Source organism: Armigeres subalbatus, chromosome 2 (assembly GCF_024139115.2).
Source record: "Armigeres subalbatus isolate Guangzhou_Male chromosome 2, GZ_Asu_2, whole genome shotgun sequence".
Taxonomy (NCBI): domain Eukaryota; kingdom Metazoa; phylum Arthropoda; class Insecta; order Diptera; family Culicidae; genus Armigeres; species Armigeres subalbatus.
In genome coordinates, this window is record NC_085140.1 from 71,703,792 (window position 1) to 71,729,284 (window position 25,493).

Below are 25,493 nucleotides of genomic sequence, written 5' to 3' on the forward strand. Positions count from 1 at the left end.
TCCCCTGAAGAAGACACTAATCCCGTGTCGAAACGTCGGACGAATAAAAACTTGTTTTAATCATATGAGACTGCGTAGCCGTTAATTAATGATCTATGATTAATCTTTTATAAGAAACTGTAGTGGATCGTTCAATAAAAGCTGACGTGAATGACCGTTAGGGATTAAAACGTCAAAAAAAAATGACCTTCCGTAATCTGTGGCCTACCTACACCACTTTGGAGGTTGATACATCTAGAATTTCACATATGTTGAAGAAGCATCGTCCCAGCGACACGGTTTGGACGTGAATTATTAAATTCCGCCAAACTACAGCCGGTGGTCAACTGGCCCAAACCTTAAATGCACCAAAAACGACTCTGCTACTTGGTTCGTTTTCCTGGCGACCCAACATGTCCACAACGAACGCGTTGATAATCTTAGGGTGCGGCCAGAGTAGACGCGAAGTGCGAAGCGAAGCGAAGCGTCCATACGATTTGACAGCTCCTTATTATTGATTGTTATTCCTTTTTGTGCAATTTTCGCGCCGCGTCGCGTAGACGCGTCTACTCTGGCAGGCACCTTAGATTGCCTTTGCTAGGAGTGATCGGGCCGTTAGTAGAAAACCTAAGAACAGAAAATGGTCATGTTTTTTTGGTAAGGAAGCCAAAAGAAACAGATTTTAACAGGATCCGATAGACTATTGCGGATCTTTTGGAATTTTTCAATTTTGCGGATTCCGTAAAGTTCTTCCGCAGCTGTCAAAGTTCTTCCCCAGGCCTGAAAAATCTTTGAAACACTGAAACAAAAACTTGAAAATTGGTGTTGTCATCATAGTATGCCATGCAAAACGACAGAGAAAAAGTATGAAGTGACAGCTGCGGTAGTTCGTAAGTTGAACCGGAAAACGGAAAGCTTTCTCTGGAATAGCAATTCAACTTCGTGAACGGCGAATGATTCCTATAGCAAGTGACAGTAGCTCAGCACTTCAGTATGCTTTCAAATTTTATCTAGCTCCCGTTTATCCAGAACTTAAACAAATAAATAAAGTCATCTTGGGTAGACTTCGAAATGTAGATAAGCGGATGATTTCCTTAACTATCCAGTATTTTGCGTTCGGTAATGGCGGCCAAGTGAGTGCCTTTCTGGCATTCAAGAGGTAGAAAATATTTACTTATTTTAATCAAGTAGGCTTTGTTTCAATGAAAAATTCGGCACTCATCACCTCAGCCTTGAACCAATAATTTTGTTTCTGAAAAGTCAAAAACATTTCCTTCCTGGATTTTTCTTCTTCTTCTTATTGGCATTACATCCCCACTGGGACAGAGCCGCCTCGCAGCTTAGTTTTCATTAAGCACTTCCACAGTTAACATTAACTGCGAGGTTTCTAAGCCAAGTTACCATTTTGGCATTCGTATATCGTAAGGCTAACACGATGATACTTTTATGCCCAGGGAAGTCGAGATAATTTCCAATCCGAAAGTTGCCTAGACCGGGAATCGAACCCAGCCACAATCAGCATGGTCTTGTCATAAGACGAGTTAATACAATCCCATTGAATTCCACCACTTAAGTGGTGGAATTCAATGGGATTGTATTAACTCGTCTTATGACAAGTGAAGACATTCCACTAAAAAGCTCAAAATAATTTTCTTATCAGCATGGTCTTGCTTTGTAGCCGCACGTCTAAGGAGGGCCCACATTTGTTTATTATTGGCTACAATTCTGCACTGTTTTTAACATGTGTTTTTATTTTCTAGCTGAGGAACACAAAAATCATATTCACTATTTATTAATAGGTATAGTTTGTCTAACAGTTACAAAACCTGATACAACGAATATCCATTTTTAAGAGATAGCAAAAGCATCTAAAAAGCTTGAAACTCGAGCTAGTAACATTATGGAATATGCCACCTACTATCTAGGTAGGTGACTCTGCAAAGTTTATTACTGGCTGTACCTCTTCTTACGATCCCATTCCTATGAAACTGCGAGTACATACAAAAACATTTATCAATATACAAGGAGATGAATTATTTTGGCAGCAATAGAGTTGTTTCTCAAATAGTTTGTCTCCATGTTGCTTGTGGCTTACGAATTCTTGAGTTGTAAAAAATACCTTTTCAAAAAACAAATCAATGAAGTTTTGACTTTTGGGAAACACAACTATTGATTGAAAACAGAGCAACTAAGTGCCAATATTTTGCTATAAAGCGAATTGTAATTTGTAAATATGTTCTACCTCTTGAATGTCAAAAGGGCACTCACTTGGCCGCCATTACCGAGCGCAAAATACTGGATTCGACAAATATAATTAAACAATATTAGGGTTCCAAAAACATCCGTTTCGAATCCTTCGATTCCAAATAAAGTCATTCTGGGAATCTATCTAATTCTGATTTATAATCAATTCAGTAGAAACCCGAATTAGCCGCCAGCGAAGTTGAATTTTTCTCACAATCCATACAATCCATGCGCTGTATAGCGCATCACCAAACGAAAACAGCGCACCACTTTTGAAGTTAGGTTTAGCGTACGGATTGTGAGAAAAATCCAGCTTCGCTAATCGCACATTTCGATTTTCTACTGAATCGATAATAAATTCTTTAGGAAGTCCAATGGGAATCGTTTTATGATTCGAAACGGCTTTCTTGTGAGATTATGAGAGGAATCGTATTATTATTTCGAAGAGAATCTCTTTGGGATTCCAAAGGTAAGCTTTTTGGGACGCTAAATTCTCTTAAAATTCCTTAAAATGATCTGTTCAAGTCTGGTATAATGCAATTGTCTTTTTGCAAGTCCTATAGTTATTATTCCGGAAAAAGATGGAGTTATAAGGCTCTGTGTAGGTTATAGAAAGCTTAACAAAGATACTTTTCGTGATAATTATCCGCAACTTTTAAAAGAAGATATTTTTGATAAATTAAAAAGAAAGAAAATATTTTTTTTAATTATTTAAAATTCGGTTTTCATCAGATTAAAATTTCCTCAGTGTATACCAAATTTACATAATTTGTAACTCCTAATGGGTATACCCCGTTAGGCATAAGGACATTAGCCATAACTACGTTAGGCATAATGTACGTTAGGCATAATGGACGTTAGGCATAAATTGACCGAAAGAACAGCCCATGACATAATGAAGACAGAATTATGCCAAACGTCCATTATGACTAACGTACTTATGCCTAACGTCCTTATGCATATCGTACTTATGCCTAACGTCGCGGACCCCTCCTAACGGACAATATGAATACATTTGCGTTCCATTCCGACTTTGCACCTGCTGTTTTTCAAAGCTTTGTAAATAAAATTTGCGAACCGTTAAGGTGAAGGTGTGTTGAGTACCAAAACATAGCTTTGAAAGTATTGGTACAATAAATACTCTCATATACTGTAGTAGTATTGGTATCGTATTTATAAAAAACAAAGAATATTAGTAGGGTGGTTCAAAAAACGACCCAGCACCATCACGCTCACTCGATTCCTTCCCATGCTCCGAGTGTCCTCCAAAAACCTATTTGATCAAAAACTGGTTGAGCGCAAGCCGGTTCAAGTTTGTATGAAAACCAGTATGGGAAACTAAACCTTCTATTACACTGGCTACAGTGCCTCCCCTCCAAACGCTGGCGAAAATAGAACCCACATAGCTGAAAGCAACATTCCTGAGACTTCACTGAACGAAAACCGCACTGCAGGAAAGATCCATTGATTACGTAACGCAAAAATAGCATTTTATACCCCACCCACCCCCTATGGAGTTGAAGCTTGAATATTTCATCCAGTCATATGGTCTCCTCCTTCGCCATCGCCCAATGACGGAGTGCCAGAATCAGAATAATGTTAAATTCAACCTCGCCATATCAACTGTCATACAAACCTGAAACTACCTGTGCACGGTAAGCCTCTAATCAAACCAGCCCAAACCATCGGATGACACCCAAATTATAAATCATAATCGACTGAGCGTGGCGGAGCAACATTATTTTTTTAACTACCCTAATTATTAGTTTGCTGCCGGTGCCGTTGTTTACTTTCGCTCCGCGATCAGTTTTTAATCGTTTTTTTTCGGGCAAATATAGCAGTTTATATATAGTTTTCGGTTTAAATAAAGGACTGATTTAGAAAAGTGATGTTTAATTTGCATTCCATCAACATTTCGGGCTGTTCATGTGCGGAGAAGTGAGTAAAAACTTGACTTTTTCAATGCCCTTTGAGAAGAAGTGAAGTGCAGTGATAAACCCACCAAATCGCAAACGGCTAATAAATTGGCACGAAACTGCTGATTTATGATATAATACGAGCCGAAAAACGTGGGACTCTTTGGATATACATGTTCATTATCACGGGAAGTGAATAAATATGCTATGAACAGGTTAGTAATTTGAATATTAAACTTTTGTTCGATGCATTCGAATGTTGGTGGGAGAGGAGTGCGGGAGGTGTGGGGTTGACCCGTGGAAGGTCCAGTGCCATATTGACTGCCATCGTGGTACTCTTCCAACTATGTCCTTAATATACGAGGGCAAGATTTGTGTTTATATTGACTATGTTTTAATTGCTTCTTAAAGTATGTATTGGAAACATTAGACCATTTGATATTTGGAAACATTAGAACAAGTTCTGAAAATATTGAACAATAGCTTAATGGAGCTTCATTTCGACAAATGTAAGTTTTGTTCCAATGAAATCGAATATCTTCTTCTTCTTCTTTTATTGGCATTACATCCCCACAATGGTGTGGTAGTAGCGGAGACAGGGCCGCCTCGCAGCTAAGTGTTCATTAAGCCCTTCCACAGTTATTAACTGCGAGGTTTCTAAGTCAGGTTATCATTTTTGCATTCGTATATCATGAAGCTAACACGATGATAGTTTAATTCCCAGGGAAGTCTAGACAACTTCCAATCCAAAAATTGCCTAGACCGGCATTGGGAATCGAACCCAGCCACCCTCAGCATGGTCTTGCTTTGTAGCCGCGCGTCTTACCGCAATATCTAGGTTGCATTATAAATCAATTTGGACGCAAACCAAGCAAATCTCATGTCGGATCTGTATTGCATTTTCCTACTACAAAATTCTTAAGATATGCAAAGGTTTTTAAGTCTTACAAGTTATTTGTGAAAACGAACTTTAAATTATGCAATGATAGCAAGGCCGCTTTATTATTTGCTAAGAAAAAGATTCGAAATTTGTGTTTTGTGGAGAGGAGAAAAATTGTTTTCATCTTGAATCACGTTTCCAAATTTTGAGATTAAAGAAGACAACTTTCCACAGCCGCACACACAATAAAGCTCTCTTCTTCTTCTTCTTATTGGCATTACATCCCCACACTGGGACAGATCCGCCTCGCAGCTTAGTGTTCATTAAGCACTTCCACAGTTATTAACTTCGAGGTTTCTAAGCCAGGTTACCATTTTTGCATTCGTATATCATGAGGCTAGCACGATGATACTTTTATGCCCAGGGAAGTCGAGACAATTTCCAATCCGAAAATTGCCTAGACCGGCACCGGGAATCGAGCCCAGCCACCCTCAGCATGGTCTTGCTTTGTAGCCGCGCGTCTTACCGCACGGCTAAGGAGGGCCCCTACAATAAAGCTCCCGAAATATAGAATAATGTCCCCGCTACAATATAGACTACGAAAATTGTCCAGAAAATTCATTTTTCGCGACCTCATGGCCCCTGCCATTTAGGGGGTCGGTTTGGAAACATTCTCCCCTACTAATGAAAAAAAGAGCTTTATTGCTGCTACGTGTAGAATTTGTATATAAGAAACATCTTTAATAGATCATATGAAAATTATCCATGTGCTTTTAATTGGGAAAATAGCAGAGGCATTCTTATATAGTTGAGCATAATTTGGAAAGTGTTGTTCAAAATAATCAATAATATTACTGACATCAGAAATGAAGCGAAACATTATATTCAAAAGATCCAAGCCTAATAATATAAAAAGGCGATTTTGTTGTTGTTACATCTTTTGATGGTCATAAGTTGTCAAAAACTCAAAGGTCCAATGGTTGTTCAAACTGAACACTTACCACAAAACAGATAGGTATCATAGAACAAACTGCAAGTGGTGGCACGCTATATTTAGAGGCAACTTTTATGCAAAATGAACGCACTTCTGATGTTAAGCCGTTAGATCATAGTTTTTGACCTCTAGTGAACGTTTTGACGTTTGTGTCATTTGGTGAAATTTTTAACCTAAAAATTCATTCTGATTTTTTTTATTTATTTTTTTTTTGTAGCTAATTATATAAAATCCAAGCACTACATTTTTTGCCTTTCTCGTGCAACAAAGTTGTACCGAAAGGCTATCATTTCACTCCAATATCGAACTTTTTATAGAAGGCTCAGAGATCCATAGTGTTATATACCAATCGACTCAGCTCGACGAACTGAGTAAATGTCTGTCCGTGTGTATGTGTGTGTGCGTGCACATGTGCCATAAAAAAAAACATTAGCCAATTTTTCACATAGTAATTTTAAACCGAATCTCTCACAACAAGTTACACAGAGAATAAAGCGTAGTACATAACTATTGAATTTCATAACGATTGCGCATTCCAAAAAAAATCTAAATAATAAAATAATTATGAAAAATAGTAATTAAGTTATAGCATGTCATAAAATGCTTTGAAGGATCAACTCATGCAAGCTCTTCTACTCGATTTAGTACACGACTTTATTACAACCAGGGTTTGCAGAAATTGCTCTCAATAGATAACGAACAACGATAAAAGAGAGGCAAAAGCCTCTTCGAATCAAAACAAGCCACGAAAACAAAACTATCTCACTTGTATACAAGTTGAAAAAAAAAACTGATAGGTGGCCCCCACCTATGGGGTTTGATAAAACGCTTTATTTTTCTCGCTCATTTCATGTTGGGGATCATATTTTTTTCGCACAGATGTGTAAAATAAGTTGAAATGCATCATCAGAACCGGTGATCCCCCCCCCCATCCCCAATTGGGGCTTATTGAAAGAAATTTATCATGGTTTGAGGCCCCTAGAATCAGTTCATTATCGTAACAGCTACCGAAAAACGTCTCTCACGGTATGCTACCTATCGAGAGTGTATACAGACATGAAAAGTGAGAGATTCTCTCATTCTCCTTTGGATGCAAACCCTGATTACAACAAATGAAACGTATGCTTTGATTGCACGCAAGTTAAGACGCATAACGCCATAATGTTTCTGCAGCTTTCTTGTGTAATGAAAAAGCTCGTATTAAATGCTTTGAAATTTAAAAAAATAACAAGGGGTGTCCCTGATTGGCCCACGAAATATCTGGTCATTTAAGTGTAGTGTATTATTTGCGTCGCGTAATAAATTTAATAGTTTAAGAACATTTCATCAAAATTCCCCAAGGGAAGGTTATATTTCGCTTCATGGTTTATAAAGCTACGCAATGTGGCACACAGTTAAAAATTCTGAATATTACACGCCATTGAAATAATTGAACCCATATTTTTGTGTCCAATAACCTATAATTTGACATCCAACTTTTTCTTGTATACAATATTGAATACAAGCCTCATAGTAATCACAAGCTGCAGTCTGGCAAAGTTTTGTTTTGTCATTTTTCGCCGAAAACAAATCAATGAGAATCCCCACCAGATTTATCTAATGATAACAATGGAAATTTATTACATTATTACACGTCATGAAGTGAAAGTGAGCAGTGCTTACTTTTACGTCATGACGTGTATTTTTTTGGAATCTGATGTCATGTAAATTTAAAGGCTGATCAAATTTCACGACATATTTGCCGCTCCATTTATGTGCATGTCCCAAGCTATAAATTTACACGATATTTTTTGAGTATGTAACATGGAATCTGATTGTTTGCTGCAGTAGATTTTTTGACGTAGGACTACGTCTGTGTTTTCTATATTGGGGTACACTTTACGATTGCGAAAATCGGGGACCGCCACGAAAATATGATAGACTTTAAACTTTAATATCTAAGCCGTTTCTCGATGGATTTTCAATTTTTTTGGACCATTCGATCAAGGATGAGTCAACACTTCTTTGTATTTATTTGAAAATACTGATTTTTAACTATTTATTATCGATAATTGATAAAAAGTTTAGAAATAGGTAAACTAACCAATCACGTACATGCATCACTAGCACAGACATCAAAAATCAATCACTTGCGGGTTTTAATCTAATCCTCAGTTTGAACAAGATTTTATGCAGAGCAGACGCATCAAAGCGATCGCAGCGGAGTGGACACAGCATCACGAAGGCGCTAATAACATTTTCAAAGAAAATCCATCGCATTGGTGGTGGTGCTCGATGTGTTGCTGCAGATCATTCAACCTCAACGAACCAGAATTTCATATGAAGAAAAGGTTGACCATAAAAATAGCACTGGGGCGATCCCGCATCGTCAGTGCAGATGCTGAAAATTTATTACAAATTGTGGTGTCAGTTAGTTGGAAAGGAACATTGGGAAAAGAAAATTGGTTCTTCTCAGGACCAACATTTTATGAAAAGAAAGAGTTAATTGCGAAAATGGACTGTTTCGATGGCATCGGGTTTGGCGTGGTAGCTTGGTTGCTGTTAGTGATCCCATCCATTAAAATTCACTACATCATCTCCCTCCGACGCGCTATCAAATTCGCTATTTACGATTGATCTCATAACCAAATTCAGAATCCAGAAAATTTCATAGGATTCTTAGAATTTGTCATTCTCCGACCGGTCCGTTGTCTGCGGACAACGATCGAAATAGCTCGCGCGCGACCGAAAAGCAGCTTTCTTATATTTTTTTTTTCATTAGCCCCGCCCCTTCATTAATCGTTATGAGTGCACATTCTATTTACACCCATATCAGCTCACAAAGGGGCGGGGCTAACGGGCTTCATTTATTAAATACAAGAAAGCTGCTTTTCGGCGCGCGCGAGCCATTTTGATCGGTATTCCACAAGGAGCGGTTCGACATTCGATGCAGCGGAGCGGACACAGCAGCACGAAGGAGTGGGTGGCAGTGTGGCAATGCTGAAAATTCATTTCAAATTTTGGAGGTCGAGCGAAAAATCATCAAGTGGCGGTCGGACAGTTGTAACGCAAGGTGTCGACAAGCGATTGAATGCAGTTAGTTATTGGAAAGGCGCATTGGGAAAAGAAAATTGGTTCTTCTCAGGACCAACATTTTATGGAAAGAAATATTTAATTGCGTTAATGGACTGTTTCGGTGGTATCGGGTTTGGCGTGGTAGCTTGTGATTCCATCCATTAAAATTCACTGCATCATCTCCCTCCGATGCGCTATCAAATTTGCTATTTACGATTGAGTTTTGCACTTTGAAGAAAGTTCATTTTGAATAGTCGGATCAACTTTCTTTTGTATAAAATCAATGAAGACGCCACCTTTGTGAAAACTATCCACAGCAACTATCCATTAGTGAACGTCGCTTGGACAGACAGATGCCAAGAGATAATGTTTGGTAATATGAAGAAACTTCGTCTTGAGTCAAATTTCTGTTGTTATTCTTCGCAACAATACGCATCTTAGATAAACAACATCTCATAACCAAATATAGAATCTTGCGAGAAAATTACATAGGATTCTTAGAGTTTGTCATTCCCCGATCAAAATGGCTCGCGTGCGTCGGAAAGCAGCTTTCTTATATCTTATGAAGAAATTCCATAAGCCACGCCCCTTCATTAATCGTTATGAGTGCACTTTTATTTACAGCCATACAGATCACAAAGGGGCGGGGCTAACGGGCTTAATTTATTGAATACAAGGAAGCTGCTTTACGGCGCGCGCGAGCCATTTTAATCGGGATTCCGCAGAAAGAGCGGAATGAGCGGTTCGACAAAATTTGATGCAGCGAAGCGGACACAGCAGCACGAAGTGACAATGCTTAAATTTTTTTCCAAATGGTGGAGGTTTAGCGAAAAATCATCCAAGTGGCGGTCGGACAATTTCAACGCAAGGTGCTGACAAGCGTTTGGAAGCAGTTGAGGAAAGAAAATTGGTTCTTCTCAGGACCAGCATTTTATGGAAAGAAAGAGTTAATTGCGAAAATGGATTATTTCGGCGGCATCGGGCTTAGCGTGGTAGCTTGGTTACTGTTAATGATTCCATCCGTTCAAATTAATTGCATCATCTCCCTCCGCCGTGCTATCAAATTTGCTAGTTACGATTGAGTTTTGCACTTTGAAGAAAGTTTATATCGGATTGTCGGATCAACCTTCTTTTGTATAAAGACCTTTTTGAAGGACACCATCCTCAAAAATGGCCGAAATAAAGAAGAAATAAGCAGAATCAGAAGTGGTGTGAAACCAAACGCAAATATATTTATTTGCAACGTTTGGTTTTCGCCCGCGATGTAAGCGTACGTGGCAAAGTAAGGATTGTGATGTCCCCGAATGAAAGCCAGTCGAGTGGCTTCAGCGGCCGATGAATCATGTTAATTCCACGGTTAGAGAATCAAAGTCCATCCAACTGGGAACAACTGTTAATAAAACGACACAAATTATTATGGAAAATACCATCAATTTCGAATAGCTAAGTAGTCCTACGTCACCTTTGCGTACAACCCGATTGGGCTGCACCTTTGAGTTTTTTATTCAAGAATGATCATGTGAAAGCTATCTGACTGATCCATTTCGGTACAGATTTACCATATTAAAGCCCATTTTTTATTATTGCAGAAAATAGTGGGTGCAACTCGTTGCAAAACTCGATTTTAAGTCACCTTACTGTTATATGTTAATAATATACGATCATAAGTTCATAATAAAAAAATCGATACATCTATATTCAAATCATGATAAAAATAAACATATAATTCACACCGACTTGATCCAGAAAGCAACTACCCTTAAAAATAAATCAACGCGAAGACAGCATTGAGCCTCCCGGCAATCAATTTTCAGGAATACCATTACTCCAAAGCATCCGTATGATAATTTCTAATGGAACCATGCTACAAATAGAAAGCGACAACATCACAACAATGGGCATATACTCCTTTTGCTGCACTGTTGTTGCGTTCGCAAGATTCATCCCTCTTGGCTATGAGTGCCAATAATGAAATTCACTGCCACCACCACCATCCTTTCCTTTCCTGGATTTGTTTTTCATTTCCTTCGACAGGATCTCTCATTTCTTTTACGGATGATATTTTCTTAAGTAGAGGATATTTCAACCAAATCCGTTTTGTCAAACAGCACAATAATTCATAACGGAGCGAATTCACATTACAAGATAAAATCGTAGCAATGCATTAGACCGCTGCTTTCCTTCCATCTCACAAAACCCCTAATGTGTTAACTGAAGGTCCCTACTATTTTATGCACAATTTACTTTTCACCATCAACAAATTTTCACAGTCCCTGAAAATAAGCCCCCCGATAACACTGTCGAGTTTAATCAAGCCGTTACTCATTCCGTGTCTAGCCCGAATTAGATGGCCCGTGTAGAAAGCCATTTCAGTAACAAATCAACTTTCCGCCGTAGTTCACTTGCAGGCAGTAGGTATAACCAGTGCGGAATGGACCCTTTCCGTTTCGAGGAAGGAACCTTTTCGCCGATAAATCAAATTTTCTTCTGATTGCTTTGGTGGCGCCGGCAGACGGCTCATGACCTCGATTTCCGTGGCGGGGTGGGCTGTGAAAATGATGGACGATCGGATGGTACCCGGGAGAGAATGAACCAAATCTGGATCCGAGGATGCGGCCATTGAATTAGGTTAAAAGTAGTTGGAATACTCGACGGATGAATTAAAAGCAGGGAAATCAAGTATGTTCGAGCGCTTTTCTGGATTTGCTGTTCTTTTTGATTTATCTACTAACACAGATCTTTTTTTATTCGAAATAAGGCTCATTGCGTTTGAACCTTTAGAATCACGGTTAGTTTCCATGTTACAAATGGCTCTTTCCTGTTTCTATCTGTAGTAGATCAAAGCTAGCGGACGAGCTGTTGAATAAAAATCAAATTTGGCACATTTTTTCAGCCTTCACTAACAGGTGAATAAGGATCTATTTCGTGAACTCATTTATAACTAACAACGATAGACAGTCTTATTAACCGATATGGTATGTGTCTCTTTTGACTAGGCTATTTGAGGTTTTGGATTACAGTAGACTGAAAAGGCCCGAAAATATCGGCAAAATGACCCAAGGCACACAAAAAGTGTCACCCACCACTCAAACAAAAATTTATTTAATCGAATTACTAAACGAATTATTCTACTCACCACAACTAACAGCACCCAGCTTGAATGCGGCAACGATCGTGATAAATTGAATCACCGGAACAATCCTTAACTCCATCGTTTTGCTTATGGTTCTTCCTCTTTGGTGCAGCAATCGTTTCCCTTTTTTTATTCCGCTTCCCGAAAGCCGATTGTCGTGTAACACTTTTTTTCACTTTGGCCACCAATTCACACCGCTTCCGTTGGACGACGAAGTTTCAATCTCTACCTCAATAGGGATCCACGGGAACTGGATACATTTTTTTTTCACTTCCTCCAAAACTCACTCTCCCACAATCCACGGGGGATACCCACCATCGACATCAGCCACGGAATCACTGTAATCTTCCATCAAATGGTCCAACTTTCAATTAAACTACCGGAGCAGCTTCTGTGCCCGTTCCACAAGCTACTTCTGGCACTTCTGTTGTCAAGTGATTTCCACTGCTAGACACTCTGGGAAAATTCTGTTGGGGAAGTATTTCAATATTTACGTTCTACGGTAAAATAGTGGTTAGACCTCAAATTATCCTTTCAATAAATTAGCATTGAAATAAATATAATGTTTTCATGAGTCGCAAAACATTTTCAAGATTAAAGATCAGCACTTCCAATACTTTTCCATTGATTTCAAAGACCTTTAGACTTTATACCCAAAACAAAAAAAAAAGAAATATTTTTCCGACGAAAAAAAACCTGTCACAATCTTTAATTCCCCTATTCCTTTTTCAACTAGGCCCAACAAACAAATCACTGAATAAATCATATATTCTTCAAGAACCACATGTATCAAAATAATTAAGGTTGATTTAATTTTCCACTGTGCCTTCACTGAAACTCTCGGTGTTGAACGAATCGCTTGCACTTTTTCCCATTTCCCGCCTCACTTTGCATGTCAAGCACCGTTTTTCTATCCCGCCACTATTCTTTCTACTGTGAAACTGCGCTCCTACTCTTCATGCACATTTTCCGAACGGGCACCACGCGCGCGAACGTTATCATGCCCAACCTGATGAATATTGTCCTGATGCGACGTAACCACGCAGAAATCACGCTGCTGCAGTCCCATTCTTTCAACTGTCCTCACGACTGGGCAACGAATCTGCAATAGAGAAAGCCAAGAGAGAAAATAGGAAAATTTTATTTTCTACATTTTCCAACCGCAGGTTGTCTCGTTTGCTCTGGGATTTTATTTAATGTTTCTTAACTTTCATTGGATTTGGACCGCATTATTGCCGGTAGCTGTTGGTGCATCAGGTATAAAGGTATTTGATATAAAAGCCAATTCAATTTGTCAAATGCTCCCAACTGTTATATGATTTTATATAGGAGGTTCGGTTGTGGGCACCCTTTTATCTTTGGTCTAGGGGTTCCGATTCCGGAGGGGTTCCCACATTTTTTTACCCTTTAACTGGCCGGCTGGGTACCCGGGTACCCACGAAACTTAAATACTTATATCTTAGGCAATTTTTAACCGTTTTTAATCGTTTTGGGCTCATTCGATTCAAAATTTTGTCCTTTATCATGCTGTTTTAGGATTGGACCGGTCCGGACCGTCGGATCACCGGGAAATCCGGATTTCTAGGGACATGTCCTGCATAGATTACACTGATCGTGGATTTCGATAGGTAAATAGCAATATGGGTATCAAAATTCTTGATATTTCATCGGCAGGTTGATTTTTATTGATTTGGGTCCATCAGACGTGCAGATCTTCAATTGGCCATTCCAGAACAGGTTCCTCGAGGGGTCATAGGTGGCCATGGACACTTTTCAAGGGAACATCAACAATATGGGTATCAAACTTCTTGAAATTATTTCTAACGTGTGTTCTTGACAAGTTGAGTCCGGAGTGTCCACTTTGGAACAAGTTTCCCGGGTGGGGAGGGGAGGGGGGTGGTGTTTGGTCAAGGTTGGCCGAGCACATTTCTCATTGGATCCCCATCAAAATTGATGCCAAAATTCTTGAAATTTCCACAGCAGGCTGTTGTTTATTATCTTGGCTCCAACAGATGTGTGAAAATTTGAGTGGCCATTTCGGAACAGGTTCCCAGTGGGGACAAGAATGGTCATAAACATTTTTCAATGGAACCTCAATAATATGGGCATTAAACTTCTTGAAATTGTCTCAGCAGTTTGTTTCTGATTGTTTTAGAGCCACCAGATGTGCTGACGTTATAGTTTCCATTGCAGGACATGTTCCCGTAGGGTGTTAAGTGGCCTAAAATATTTTTCAATATAAATAAATATAAATAAAAAAATAGAAAACTGCAGGTTTTTTGCATCATTGCAAGGACCACCCTTTGACACCAGAAGGCAACTAAGTGGACCACCGAAAGCTCCGAAACATCCGGAGAAGTTGCCGATTCTGGAAGTTTATCCTAGAAAACTGAGACTTTTTAGAATTTTAGTGTTGTAGCAATGAGCGAACAAAATCAATACAAGGACTACTCATTCATCCCGGATGGCCACTAAGTGGTTTTAGAAAGTTCTGGAACATCAGGAGAAATGACCAGGTGTAGAAGATTATATTTTGAAGTTGCGATTTTTTTTTATAAATCTATTGTTGGCGTAATGCCAATTCTGGAAATCCTAAAAACTTTTACTTGTTGTAGTATTGTGAGAGTTAAATCATTGCATGACCAACGCATTGACCACCATTGGTCATCTGGCGCTGAATGTCCGGAACACCCATAGTAAAGACAAATTCTTGAAAATCGTCCTAGAAGACAGTGGTTTGTTATGAATGTGAGAGCAAAACTCCGCTAAATGGTCCTCCGGGAACTCCGGAACATTCTGAGAAAAGGGCCAGTTTTTAAATTCATCCTCATAAACCGTATTGTTTCACAAAACGATTTATGCATCAAAATGAGAGCAATATCATTTCAAGAACCAAAGGTTTACCCCGGGAGGCCACTAAGAGCTGCTCCAGAAGCTCCAGAATAGCCGAAAAGGTAATCAACTCTAGAAACTCGCCCTAGAAAGCTGCGATTTTTTTGAAGTTGTGTGCAATCAAAATCAATTAGAGGATCATTCATTGACACCGTGTGGCCGTTAGGTGAGCATCTGGAACCTTCGGACTTTCGAAGATGTGCCAATTTTTAAGTCGTCCTGGAAAGTTGTGAGTTTTTAGAAATCACTTGTTGAGAAATGTGATAGCATAATTGATGCAATCTGAACGGATAGCCACAATACATCCAATAATGCTGCGACTTTCAATAAATCGTTCGTTCACTTCAAGTGGTGGAATAAAATGGGATAGTTCGATGACAAGTGAAGACACTCCACTAGAAGCTCTAAACAACCTTTGACTGACGTATTGTAGAGCTCCATAATTGTCGATCTTGGGTGATGTTCCTCCAGTTTTCATAAACGTTTAGGGTTCCCAGGTCCGATTCCACCGCGTGCAGCAGCCACGAAGTCGCTGGCCTCTATCCGGATCTCTAGTGAATATTGTTTTTTCTATTCTTTCTTCTGACATTCGCACTAAGTGACCGGTCCTCTAGAGTTTGCCGTATTTTATACGATTCACAATATTTTCTTCCTTATACACTTGATACAGCTCGTGATTTATGCGTTTGCGCCACACATTTTTTTCTAATTTCCCATCGAGAATTGTACGTAGCCCTTTTCGCTCGAAAACCCTAAACGCTTTCCGGTCCACCTCTTTTTACATCCTTACGAATCAGAGCAAATTTCGTTTCCAATATTCGCAGCAGCAATACGTCTTTTCACTTCACAGGAAACGTCATTGTCACATGTCATATGTTCAAAGATAAACAAATTCTTCAACAACTACCCCATCAAGCACTACCTCAGCACTAACACCAATAGGCCTACCTTTATCTTTATCTGATTTAGCCTATCTTTGCCTGCTCCCTCTTCATTAGGGCAAAAGCCTCCACTACTGCCCTGTGATCGTTACCAATGTAGTCAATGTAATCCGCAAAGATCAAGAGCATATGCGACCATGTGATGATAGTGCCTTTCTTCTGCACACCAGATCTCCTAATCACCCCCTCGAGTGCAATATTTTCAATAAATTTGAAGGCGCATCACTCTGCTTCAATCTCTCCACAGTCACAAACGCGGTTGATACGTGGTCTGCAACCCGAATATTTTATTTCGAGCCATCAAGCGTTGCACGTATCATCGTAATCAGCTTCGCCGGAGCACCGTGTTCGAACATTATCTGCCACAGCTAATTTCTTTTCACTGAATCGTACGCTGCTTTGAAATCAATAGACAGATGGACTGTTCTCCCGAAATTCATAAAGGATCATCTTCAGGCTAAACATCTCATCCGTCGACATCTCATCGGCCTTCACGGCCAGACAGGTAGATTTTGAATCTGGAACGACTAAACTGATTAGAGTAGCCAGTTTCTTCATCTACTGAGGGAGCGCATCTAGTTACAGATTTTTGTTTCACACAGATTATCAGTGGATTCAGAATTGTATTGCGGAAGGGGGTGGAAATGATGATGCAATCACTCGCCCACTGTAAGCCGAATATACCTCTGTTCGTACGGAATTTATTGGAATTGTTGGGTTAAGGTTCGAGAGGCAGAGGTCCGTCTTGGTTAACTGTCAATGTTATGGAAAGCAACTGATGGAATTTTTAATTGGATGTATTATACGAGCTCTTTAGTTCATTTCCAATTCTAGCAGAAACGGCTAGAATAGGCTAGAATATGAAGGTATAGGAAAAGAAATAGAAATGGTATGGAAGTCCATTTCCAGTTCTAGCTATTGCTAGAGATAAATATACAGAAAGATACAAAGTAGGAGAATGGAACGGAATTTGGATTGAACCCACGACCTCCTGCGTATGAGGCAGAAGCAGTAGCCTTATGACTACCAAGCCCGCTCTCTTCTCCTTCTTTTTTTACTTTGTTACAAAAAAAATGGTTCACGATTACGCAACTGTTGAAAACAAAATGTAAGAAATGACGATTGCTTCGGGAATTCCGGTATTTCAGGAGGACTTCTTGGTGGCCACTCGGGATCAATGAATGATATTCGCAATCTCGCGCTTAGAATCATAAGGGCGTAACTGTATTGATCGATTTATCTTCGACGATATTTTCCTTTTATCAATGTAGTGAATTGCGGTAGTTTGCCGAAGGTTCATGGTTGTAATGAAGGATGCTTGCATCTTCTACCTGAAGCAAATATAAAATCTATGAAGAGAAATCGATCAATACAATTACGTCCCTATGATTCTAAGGGCGAGCAAAGACTCTGCTTATGTACTGCTATTACAAACGATTTTCGAAAGTTTCTAGAACGAACAGCAATAATTGACAACTGCTTTGGATGCCTCTGTTCTTCTGGAGCACCATCTGGGGACCACCAGGTAGCCCTTGCATTAATTTTGCTCTCATAACAAATGACGAATTTCAAGAATTAACCATTGCTCCGGATGATTCAGAGCTTCCCAAGGATAACTTAGTGTCCACCTGGAGTCAATTAATGGCCCTGGACATTACTTTACAACGGATTGCCAATTTCTAGAACAAACTTTCGTAGTATCAGACAGAGGCCACCTAGGATTGAAGAGTAGTGCATGTATTGGTTTTGATGTGACAATGTTAAAACAAACGGTTTATGAAAAGTCACATCTGTTTAGAAGAATTTCTGGAATCGATCATATCTCCGAGTGTCCGGAATCTTATGGTGGGTCTCCTGCTGGTCACCCGGCGTCCATGAGTGGTCCTTGCATTTATTTTGCACTCACATTGCTAGATAAATTGATTTAAAACAATGAGCTCTGAAAATGTTAATGAACATTCTTGACTCCTCAGGGAACCTATTCCGGAATTGGAGATCCGGGGTGAACTTGTTTGATGAACCCAAATAGATCAGAAATAAACGCTTGAGACAATTTCAAGAAGTTTGACACCCATATTGTTGGGGTTCCAATGAGAAATAATTTTGGCCAACCCCGGCTCCCGGGGAACCTGTTCCAGAATGGCCACTCCTGAGTCAACTTATCTGGTGAGATTAGTATCATGAAGGACAAGAGTTAATTTCATGAAGTTTGATACCCATATATGTTCCATTGAACAATGTTCATGGCCACCTATGACCCCTCGAGGAACCTGTTCTGGAATGGCCAATCGAAAATCGGCACTTCTGATGGACCCAAATCGATAAGAATCAATCTACTGCTGAAATTTCTAGAAGTTTAATACCCGTATAGCTGATTAGCTATCGAAATTCTCGATCAGTATCATTTATACAGGACATGTATGCAGGAATCGAATTGACCGGATCGGTTCATCCAGGTAACATCTTTATAGAAGAGAAAATTCTGAATCAAATAAGCCTAAAATTGTTGAAATCGGTTGAAAATTTCCAAAGATATAAGCATTTTAGTTTCGTGGGTACCCGGGTACCCTGCCGGCCTGTTAAGGGTGTTTTTTTTTGCCGGTCACACAACGGTTAAAAAAAAAATATTTGGCCGTAAATTTTGATCGCATAGTCCGATTTGACCAATATGTATTCTACAGAAAGCAATAGGACAGCAAATCGGTCAACGTTTAGTTCCAAAAAGTATGTGTACAATAACTAGACATGCTCAATAATCAACCCGTAACGCTGGGTAGACACCTTTACGTGGTGTGTTACGGGGTAAGATCTACCACGGTTACATTGCCAGCTACAGGCAAATCCTTATCCAACGAATACCTTCCTCATTATCCAACTCCGTGGTATTTGTGAGGGTGTCGCTAAGTCGGTGGCCTCTCGTTAAGTAAGTACCACATCAACACTCCCTTCCTCTCCCTAGTTACGGTGAAGATGGGCGTGGCCAGGAGTAGTAATCCCCATGCTTTTGTTATTTTTGTTTAAGACTGGAATCAAGGATCACTCCCCTTCTTGATTTCTGATAGCATTCTAGATAAGGATCTCAAAAGTAAAACATGAGTATCACTAGTGTCCAATCTACGAATTACACCGTAACAATGCTAATGCTAATGCTAAATAACTAGACGTGCTCAATAAACAAGGAAAGCGAATACTAGTACGCACGACAGCGTAACATATGAGGAGCTGGTAGAATTCTTCTATCAACGCCTACAGGTGCTAAACTCTGTCGGTTATGAGTTCCATCAACCGACAACGGGGACATGGAAGGCCCTTTATTCCACATGGAGGAGTTGTTTGCATGCCTCGCGAATGCAGGACAGGAGCTTGAATCCAGTTTGAAGGTAGCGATGTTGTTGAAGAGTATTCCCGACTTGTTCGATACCTTAACTACAGCGTTGGAAAGCCGATCCGACAATGAGCCAAATTTAGTGGAAGCTATTAGATGAAGCACAAAAGCGAGTAGGGGTAGTGGGGGTAGCACGCCCATAGGGGTTAAAACGCGCCACCCCTGAATAAGGTTAAATATCCCCATTTTGATTATTTTCAATAGTCTATACGATAAAGCAATGAAAAATATTGCCATTGGATACATATATTTCATGATTTTTCTCTAGTTATACATGAAAAACTCGAAAAAACGATTTTTGCGTGTTTTGATGCAATTCTAGCTCGGTGGAATTTAGTCTTTCTGTCGCTGTTATACATTGATAAATTAATAATTGAGCCATGAGCCATGCTGCTTACTCGTGTTCTTTATGTTCCACACGAAATCGTCGTCAAAATGGTTTTAAAACGATTTTATGGGCCTTCAAACTTCTGAGGTCGGTGTGGGCATTACGCCCATGCTCATTTCGTATGAACGAAACAGCTGAAACATTCGGTTAATTGCCTTAATGTAGGCAATTAAAATGAAAATCAGTACGATAAGCACATGCGCGTTTTAACCCATCCACTGGCGCATCTCACCCCGCATGGTTTCAAAATCATTTTTTTTCGGATGCTTTTTAAAAATCAAATTTCTGTGCAATAAAATGGACAATTAGATATCTGTTATCGGTAGTCAGTCGCAGATATGCTGTTCTTCAGTATGCGCTGATGAAAACTGGCTGAAATGGTGGTTTTCATTGATAAAAATGGCATTTTCCTTAACGTGGGCGTCCTACCCCCAGTTCCCCTAGAGAAAAACCATCGAGGTGAGTCTACTCTGCGTGCCGGTGGGGACAAAAAGTCTGTTGTCTGCCAGTGCCACAACTGTCACAAACCGGGACACGTGAAGCGCGAGTGCCCAGTTTCAAGAACTGAAAGGGAAGCAAGCGATGGAGCACCAAGCCGCGCATCGAAGAAAAAAAAATGAAATACAAAGCAACGGTTGGCAAGGCAACGCATTTTGCATACATAATTGCTGCGATGAAATATTCTTCTATGTTTTGGATCGCAAGATGGATCGTCGATTCGGGTGCAACTTCGCACATGTGGTCTGTTCTGACCATTCGTTGTTCGATGACTTGAAGTCATGGAAATGAAACGTTTGTGAAAGAAGTTGGTTCCGGACGTCTGTTTTGCCAAAACGAGAATGGAGACCAACAAGTGGTTGCTCTTTCAGACTTCTAGTACTTCCCGAATTTGGATTCAAACTTGATATCGGTTGGAAGATTGGTTGCCAAGGGAGCGTAAGTAATATTCTCCTGTCATAGGGATTGCGTGATCCAACGTGACGAAGTCGTAGCGGCAGTAGCGAAGAAAATTGGTGGGCTGTACCAATGTATTATTGGCAGTGGCTGATTTTATCCCGCCGCTGCCACATCCAGGCGCTATCGTATATGCGCAAAAAGCCTGCATGAGTTTACCCCCAGAAATTTGTATGGCGAAAGATATCTAACGCGGGTTTTCTCAAAATTAGCAACTTTTCATGAAAAACTATTTGGTACCGGTTATGAAAAATGGTGTCCGCTACTACGCCCACCAAATATTTTTCGATTAGGGTGCTTAATTTTGAGAAATTGAACCTTAGATGCCTTTCGCCATACTGATTTCAGAAATTTAACTCCTAGTGTGCCGCTATGAGCACGCTCAAAGCAGGCGATTCATTGAAGATAACTAAAGAGCACATAGTATGCTGGCATCGTACCACAAGAAGAACTGTAGAAGCGATACAACAGACAGTGCGTTATGATTTGGCAACCAACTGACGTTCAGGCATTCAGAAGTGTGGCGTATCGAAGACATGTGAGTAATGTATTGAAGGAAAAATTGTCACACGGACATCTGTGATCCGATGAACACGGTGTCGCGAGGTGGTGCGTGATACTTCCTGTGTATGATCGACTACTTCCTTTCCTCAAGAAGAAGTCGGACGCTGTGGAAATAATAGAAGAATACGTGAGTATGGTGAAACATCGCTTTGGGCGGTGTCCGGCAGTTATTCTTTCCGGTCACGGTGGCGAATATAAATTGAAACGATAGGGACGATTCTATAAAGCAAATGGGATCGCTCCCCAATATACAGACGGATATGCACCGAAACAAAACGGTGTCGCGGAGAGGAAAACCCGTTCTATAGTTGAGAAGAAGAAAATAGTGATGAAGTAATGACACCAATTCGGCGTTCAACTCGAAGAACAATGGGACAAATACCAGTTCGATTGCGGGAGAACACCGGGATGGCGCGCAAGCTTATAACCAACGGAACCGAGATGTTTCGCTGAAGCAGTCGATGGATGACGAAATCAAATCGCTGAAGATACATGATACAAGGAAGTTAGCAATTTTGCCCGCCAATCGCAAACCCGTTGGCAGCAAATGGATTTTCAAGCGCAAGCTCGATGAACAAATGTGTTCCGAAGTACAAAGCCAGGCTAGTTGCGAGGTGTTTGCACCAGTGGTGCGTTAGATAACTTTCAGAGCGTTGCTTACAGTCGCCAAAATATGCTGGTGGAACATGCAGACGTGAAGACGGCCTACCTGAACGGCGATCTAGAAGAGACGATTTATATGCGGCAACCACCCGGCTACGAAGTTGGAAATGGTGTCACAGTATGTTTGCTGCAGAAGAGTCTGTACGGTCTCAAGCAAGCGGGACACGTATGGAATCAAAAACTGGATAGCATCAAAGCACCTAGGCACAATCAGCAAACGATTCGTGTTTATAGGGGGAATGACGGCTTTGGCAGGTTTTGTTCTATTATTGGCAGGGGTTTTTATGACTGACTATGCTCAAATCTGGCCTAAACATTTTTTGCATATCAAAGAGTATTGTGGCCAAATTTCATAAAATTTGGTCTACAAAAACCCCCCCGATCGACATCGAGGAAAGCAGTTTACGCATCTGGTAGTATATATAGACGATATGGTTGTCGCTTGCCATACCGACGAAGAGTACCAAAAACTGATAACAGCTCTAAATCGTAGCTTTACGGTGACATCGCACAGTGTTGCTTTTTTGCCGATTCCTGCGCTTTTTAGTAGCATAGTTTCTGTTGATTTTTTCGCTGTAGTTTGTTTGGAGAAAACGTTAGATATGAAAAGGGCCTTTTGCCGTGAATCGCAAGTCAGTCCTGACTGGGACTGACTTGCGATTCAGGGCAGTATAGCCCCGAATCAATTCATTATCGTAACAGATTCCGAAAAACGTCTCTCACGGTATGCTAAATAACGAGAGTGTATACAGACATGATAAGTGAGATTTTTTTTTCCATTCTCCTTTGGATTCAAACTCTGACTGCTCCCATTCAACAACCGTTATCATCCACTAGCGTGATCTCCGCTTCTACCAATATGTCAGCATGACAGTCCAAACTTCATGCAATACTGTTTTGTTGAAAACGGGTTTCCGCAATGTTTATCACGGGCACGAGCACCAGGGAGAGGGCTTTCTGGACTGCAATGTCCAACTTAATTTCGAAGGCACTGGCGTAGCCTCGGTCGAAGGTGAACATATCCGTACCATTAATCAGCATATCTACGCAAAAGAGCAATAATAGCATCTATCCAGTCGAGAACGCAGTTTTCGGCGTTTCTCATTCTTAAAAATCTTTCGGCACAATTGCTGACAATACCTCTCAACATCTCGTCATGGAATATACTCAGAGTTGCACTCGCTGAACCTCAGTTCCACATTCGCTTGTGGACGAATACAGCGATCCTATTTCTTCAAACGATCTGCGGACAGTGACGTACGGCACTGAGTTTGTACTGTATCTTGTAACGAGTACTTTACAGGGGTGTCAGGCCATTAGGCCGAAGGCCATTAGGCCGAATGGCCATTAGGCCGAATTAGCAAAAAGAAGCAAGAAATGAAAAAAAACCCAGATTAATCCACCTACAGTGAGATTTTGACCCTTCCTTAGTTATAAGGAATTTTATTCCAGACTCCAGTATTTAAAACGAGATAAAACTACTCAGCTTCCCACGGCGATTTACCGTGAAAGTGACAAAATAATTGCCTACCCAAAGGCGGATGTCTTGGGTTGAGTGACAACTTAACGAATGATAACGTACTGTACTTCATGCTGCCTATCTAAAAGGCGCTCGTCGGATTGAATAACTATTGTGACATGGTTAGCAACTATCGTAACGCTGGTTGCATATATTGTACTCGTAATTTCCAGAGACCTCGATATTAATTAATCCAGAACTAACTAAATCAGTCATTGATCTGAGCGAAACTCAATAGCGTTCAATAATAACATATATTTCACCTTATGGATGCCTAATTTGGTAAAACTAAACTTGTTCAATACCTTAAAAATGAGCGAGATTTTTATGGTAGAAAATTTCAGAATTTGCACACATACGCACACATACATGCATACAAGTGATCTATTAGTGTCTCAACACATGCTCACATTTGCTATCTAGCTACTACTGAAGAAATTATTGAAATCCCTTTCAATTTTTACTTTTTTGCTTTTCTGAGCAGGTTTATTTGTACATGCTTCTATATATTCCTCAATAAAAATCATTTGTTTCTTTGAAACAAATCAGAAAAAATAGGCATAATTCCATATCATATCATTTGTTATAATTATATTTTCAATGTCAAAGTGAATTTGTTTCAAATACCATACATTTTATTTAATAATTAACGAGATTTCTTGATAGATTAATACGTAACACACCTGCGTAACGCATACAAAGTGAAATTATAGACACTTCCGAAGGAAGGGTCAAAAAGTTTTTTCTGCATCTTACCCCTTCTTCCTTCTCCCTTCTTGCATCTTCCTTCTTCTATCTTCCTTCTTCCTTCTTCTTTTTTTCCTTCTTCCTTCTTCCTTCTTCTTTCTTCCTCCTTCCTTTTTTTCTTCTTCCTTCTTTCTGTTTCCTTCTTCCTTCTTCTTCTTGCTTTTTCCTTCTCCCTTCTTCCTTCTTCTTATGTTTTCTTCCTTCTTTCTCCCGTCTCCCATCTTTCTTCCTTCTTCATTCTACTTTCCTCCTTCTTCCTTCTTCCTTGTTTCTTCTTTTTCTGTCTTCTGTTTTCTTCCATCTTTCTCCCGTCTCCCTTCCTTCTTCTTTTTCTTTCTTCCGTTTTCTTCCTTCGTTCTCCCGTCTCCCTTCTTCCTTCCTTCTTCCTTCTTCCTTCTTCTTTCTATCTTTTTTTCCCTTCTTCTTTCTTCCTTTTTCTTTCTTCCTTCTTCCTACTTCTTTATTTTTTCTTCCGTTTTCTTCCTTCTTTCTCCCGTCTTCCTTCTTTCTTCTTCCTTCCTTCTTCTTTCTTTTTTCTTCTGTTTTCTTCCTTCTTTCTCCCGTCTCTCTTTTTTTCCTTCTTCTTCCTTCTTCCTTCTTCCTTCTTCCTTCTTCCTTCTTCCTTCTTCCTTCGTCCTTCTTCCTACTTCCTTCGTCCTTCTTCCTTCTTCCTTCTTCCTTCTTCCTACTTCCTTCTTCCTTCTTCCAGCTTCCTTCTTCCTTCTTCCTTCTTCCTTCTTCTTTCTTCCTCTTCCTCTTCTTTCCCACTTCCTTCTTCCTTCTTCTTTCTTCCTTCTTCCTTCTTCCTTCTTTCCATCTTCCTTTTTTCCATCTTCCTTCTTCCATCTTCTTTCTTTCTTCTTTCTTCTTTCTTCTTTCTTCTTCCTTCTTCCTTCTTCCATAATACTTCTTCCTCCTTTTTCCTTTTTTCGTCATCCTTCCTACCTCTTCCTTAGTGTGCACTACCCACTTCTCACTCCCCAGTTCTCATTCGGCCAAATGTCCATTCGGGCTAATGACTGTTCGGCCTAATCCATTCGGCCTAATGGCCTTCGGCCTAATGACCCAGCATCCTTTACAGAATATAGCACCCGACAGTGGACGCAAGTTTCCAGCTGCAGTAGGTTTAGTCATTTACGATTTGCATGTCAACGATTTTCTCTGGGGCGCGGGTGGTGTAGATTCTGCAATTTAAGTAAGGCAGCAAGTTCAAGAAAAGGGCACCGAACATTCCGAAAGT

The 25,493-nt window shown here is 40.1% G+C and overlaps 1 protein-coding gene across 11 annotated transcripts in view; it reads right to left on the reverse strand.

The window, feature by feature from the left end:
- The window catches only part of LOC134209017 (uncharacterized), a 304,043-nt gene that overhangs the window by 131,243 nt on the left and 147,307 nt on the right, over positions 1–25,493 (reverse strand). For 6 of the 11 annotated variants that reach the window (XM_062684998.1, XM_062684995.1, XM_062684990.1 and 3 more), the window contains exon 2: positions 12,204–12,667. In XM_062684998.1, the coding sequence (XP_062540982.1) occupies positions 12,204–12,279 (76 nt within the window). In that variant the 5' untranslated portion in view covers positions 12,280–12,667. Of the gene's footprint in view, positions 1–12,203; positions 12,698–13,209; positions 13,303–25,493 lie in introns of all 11 variants that reach the window. The other 5 variants (XM_062684997.1, XM_062684994.1, XM_062684992.1 and 2 more) reach the window with 2 other exon arrangements.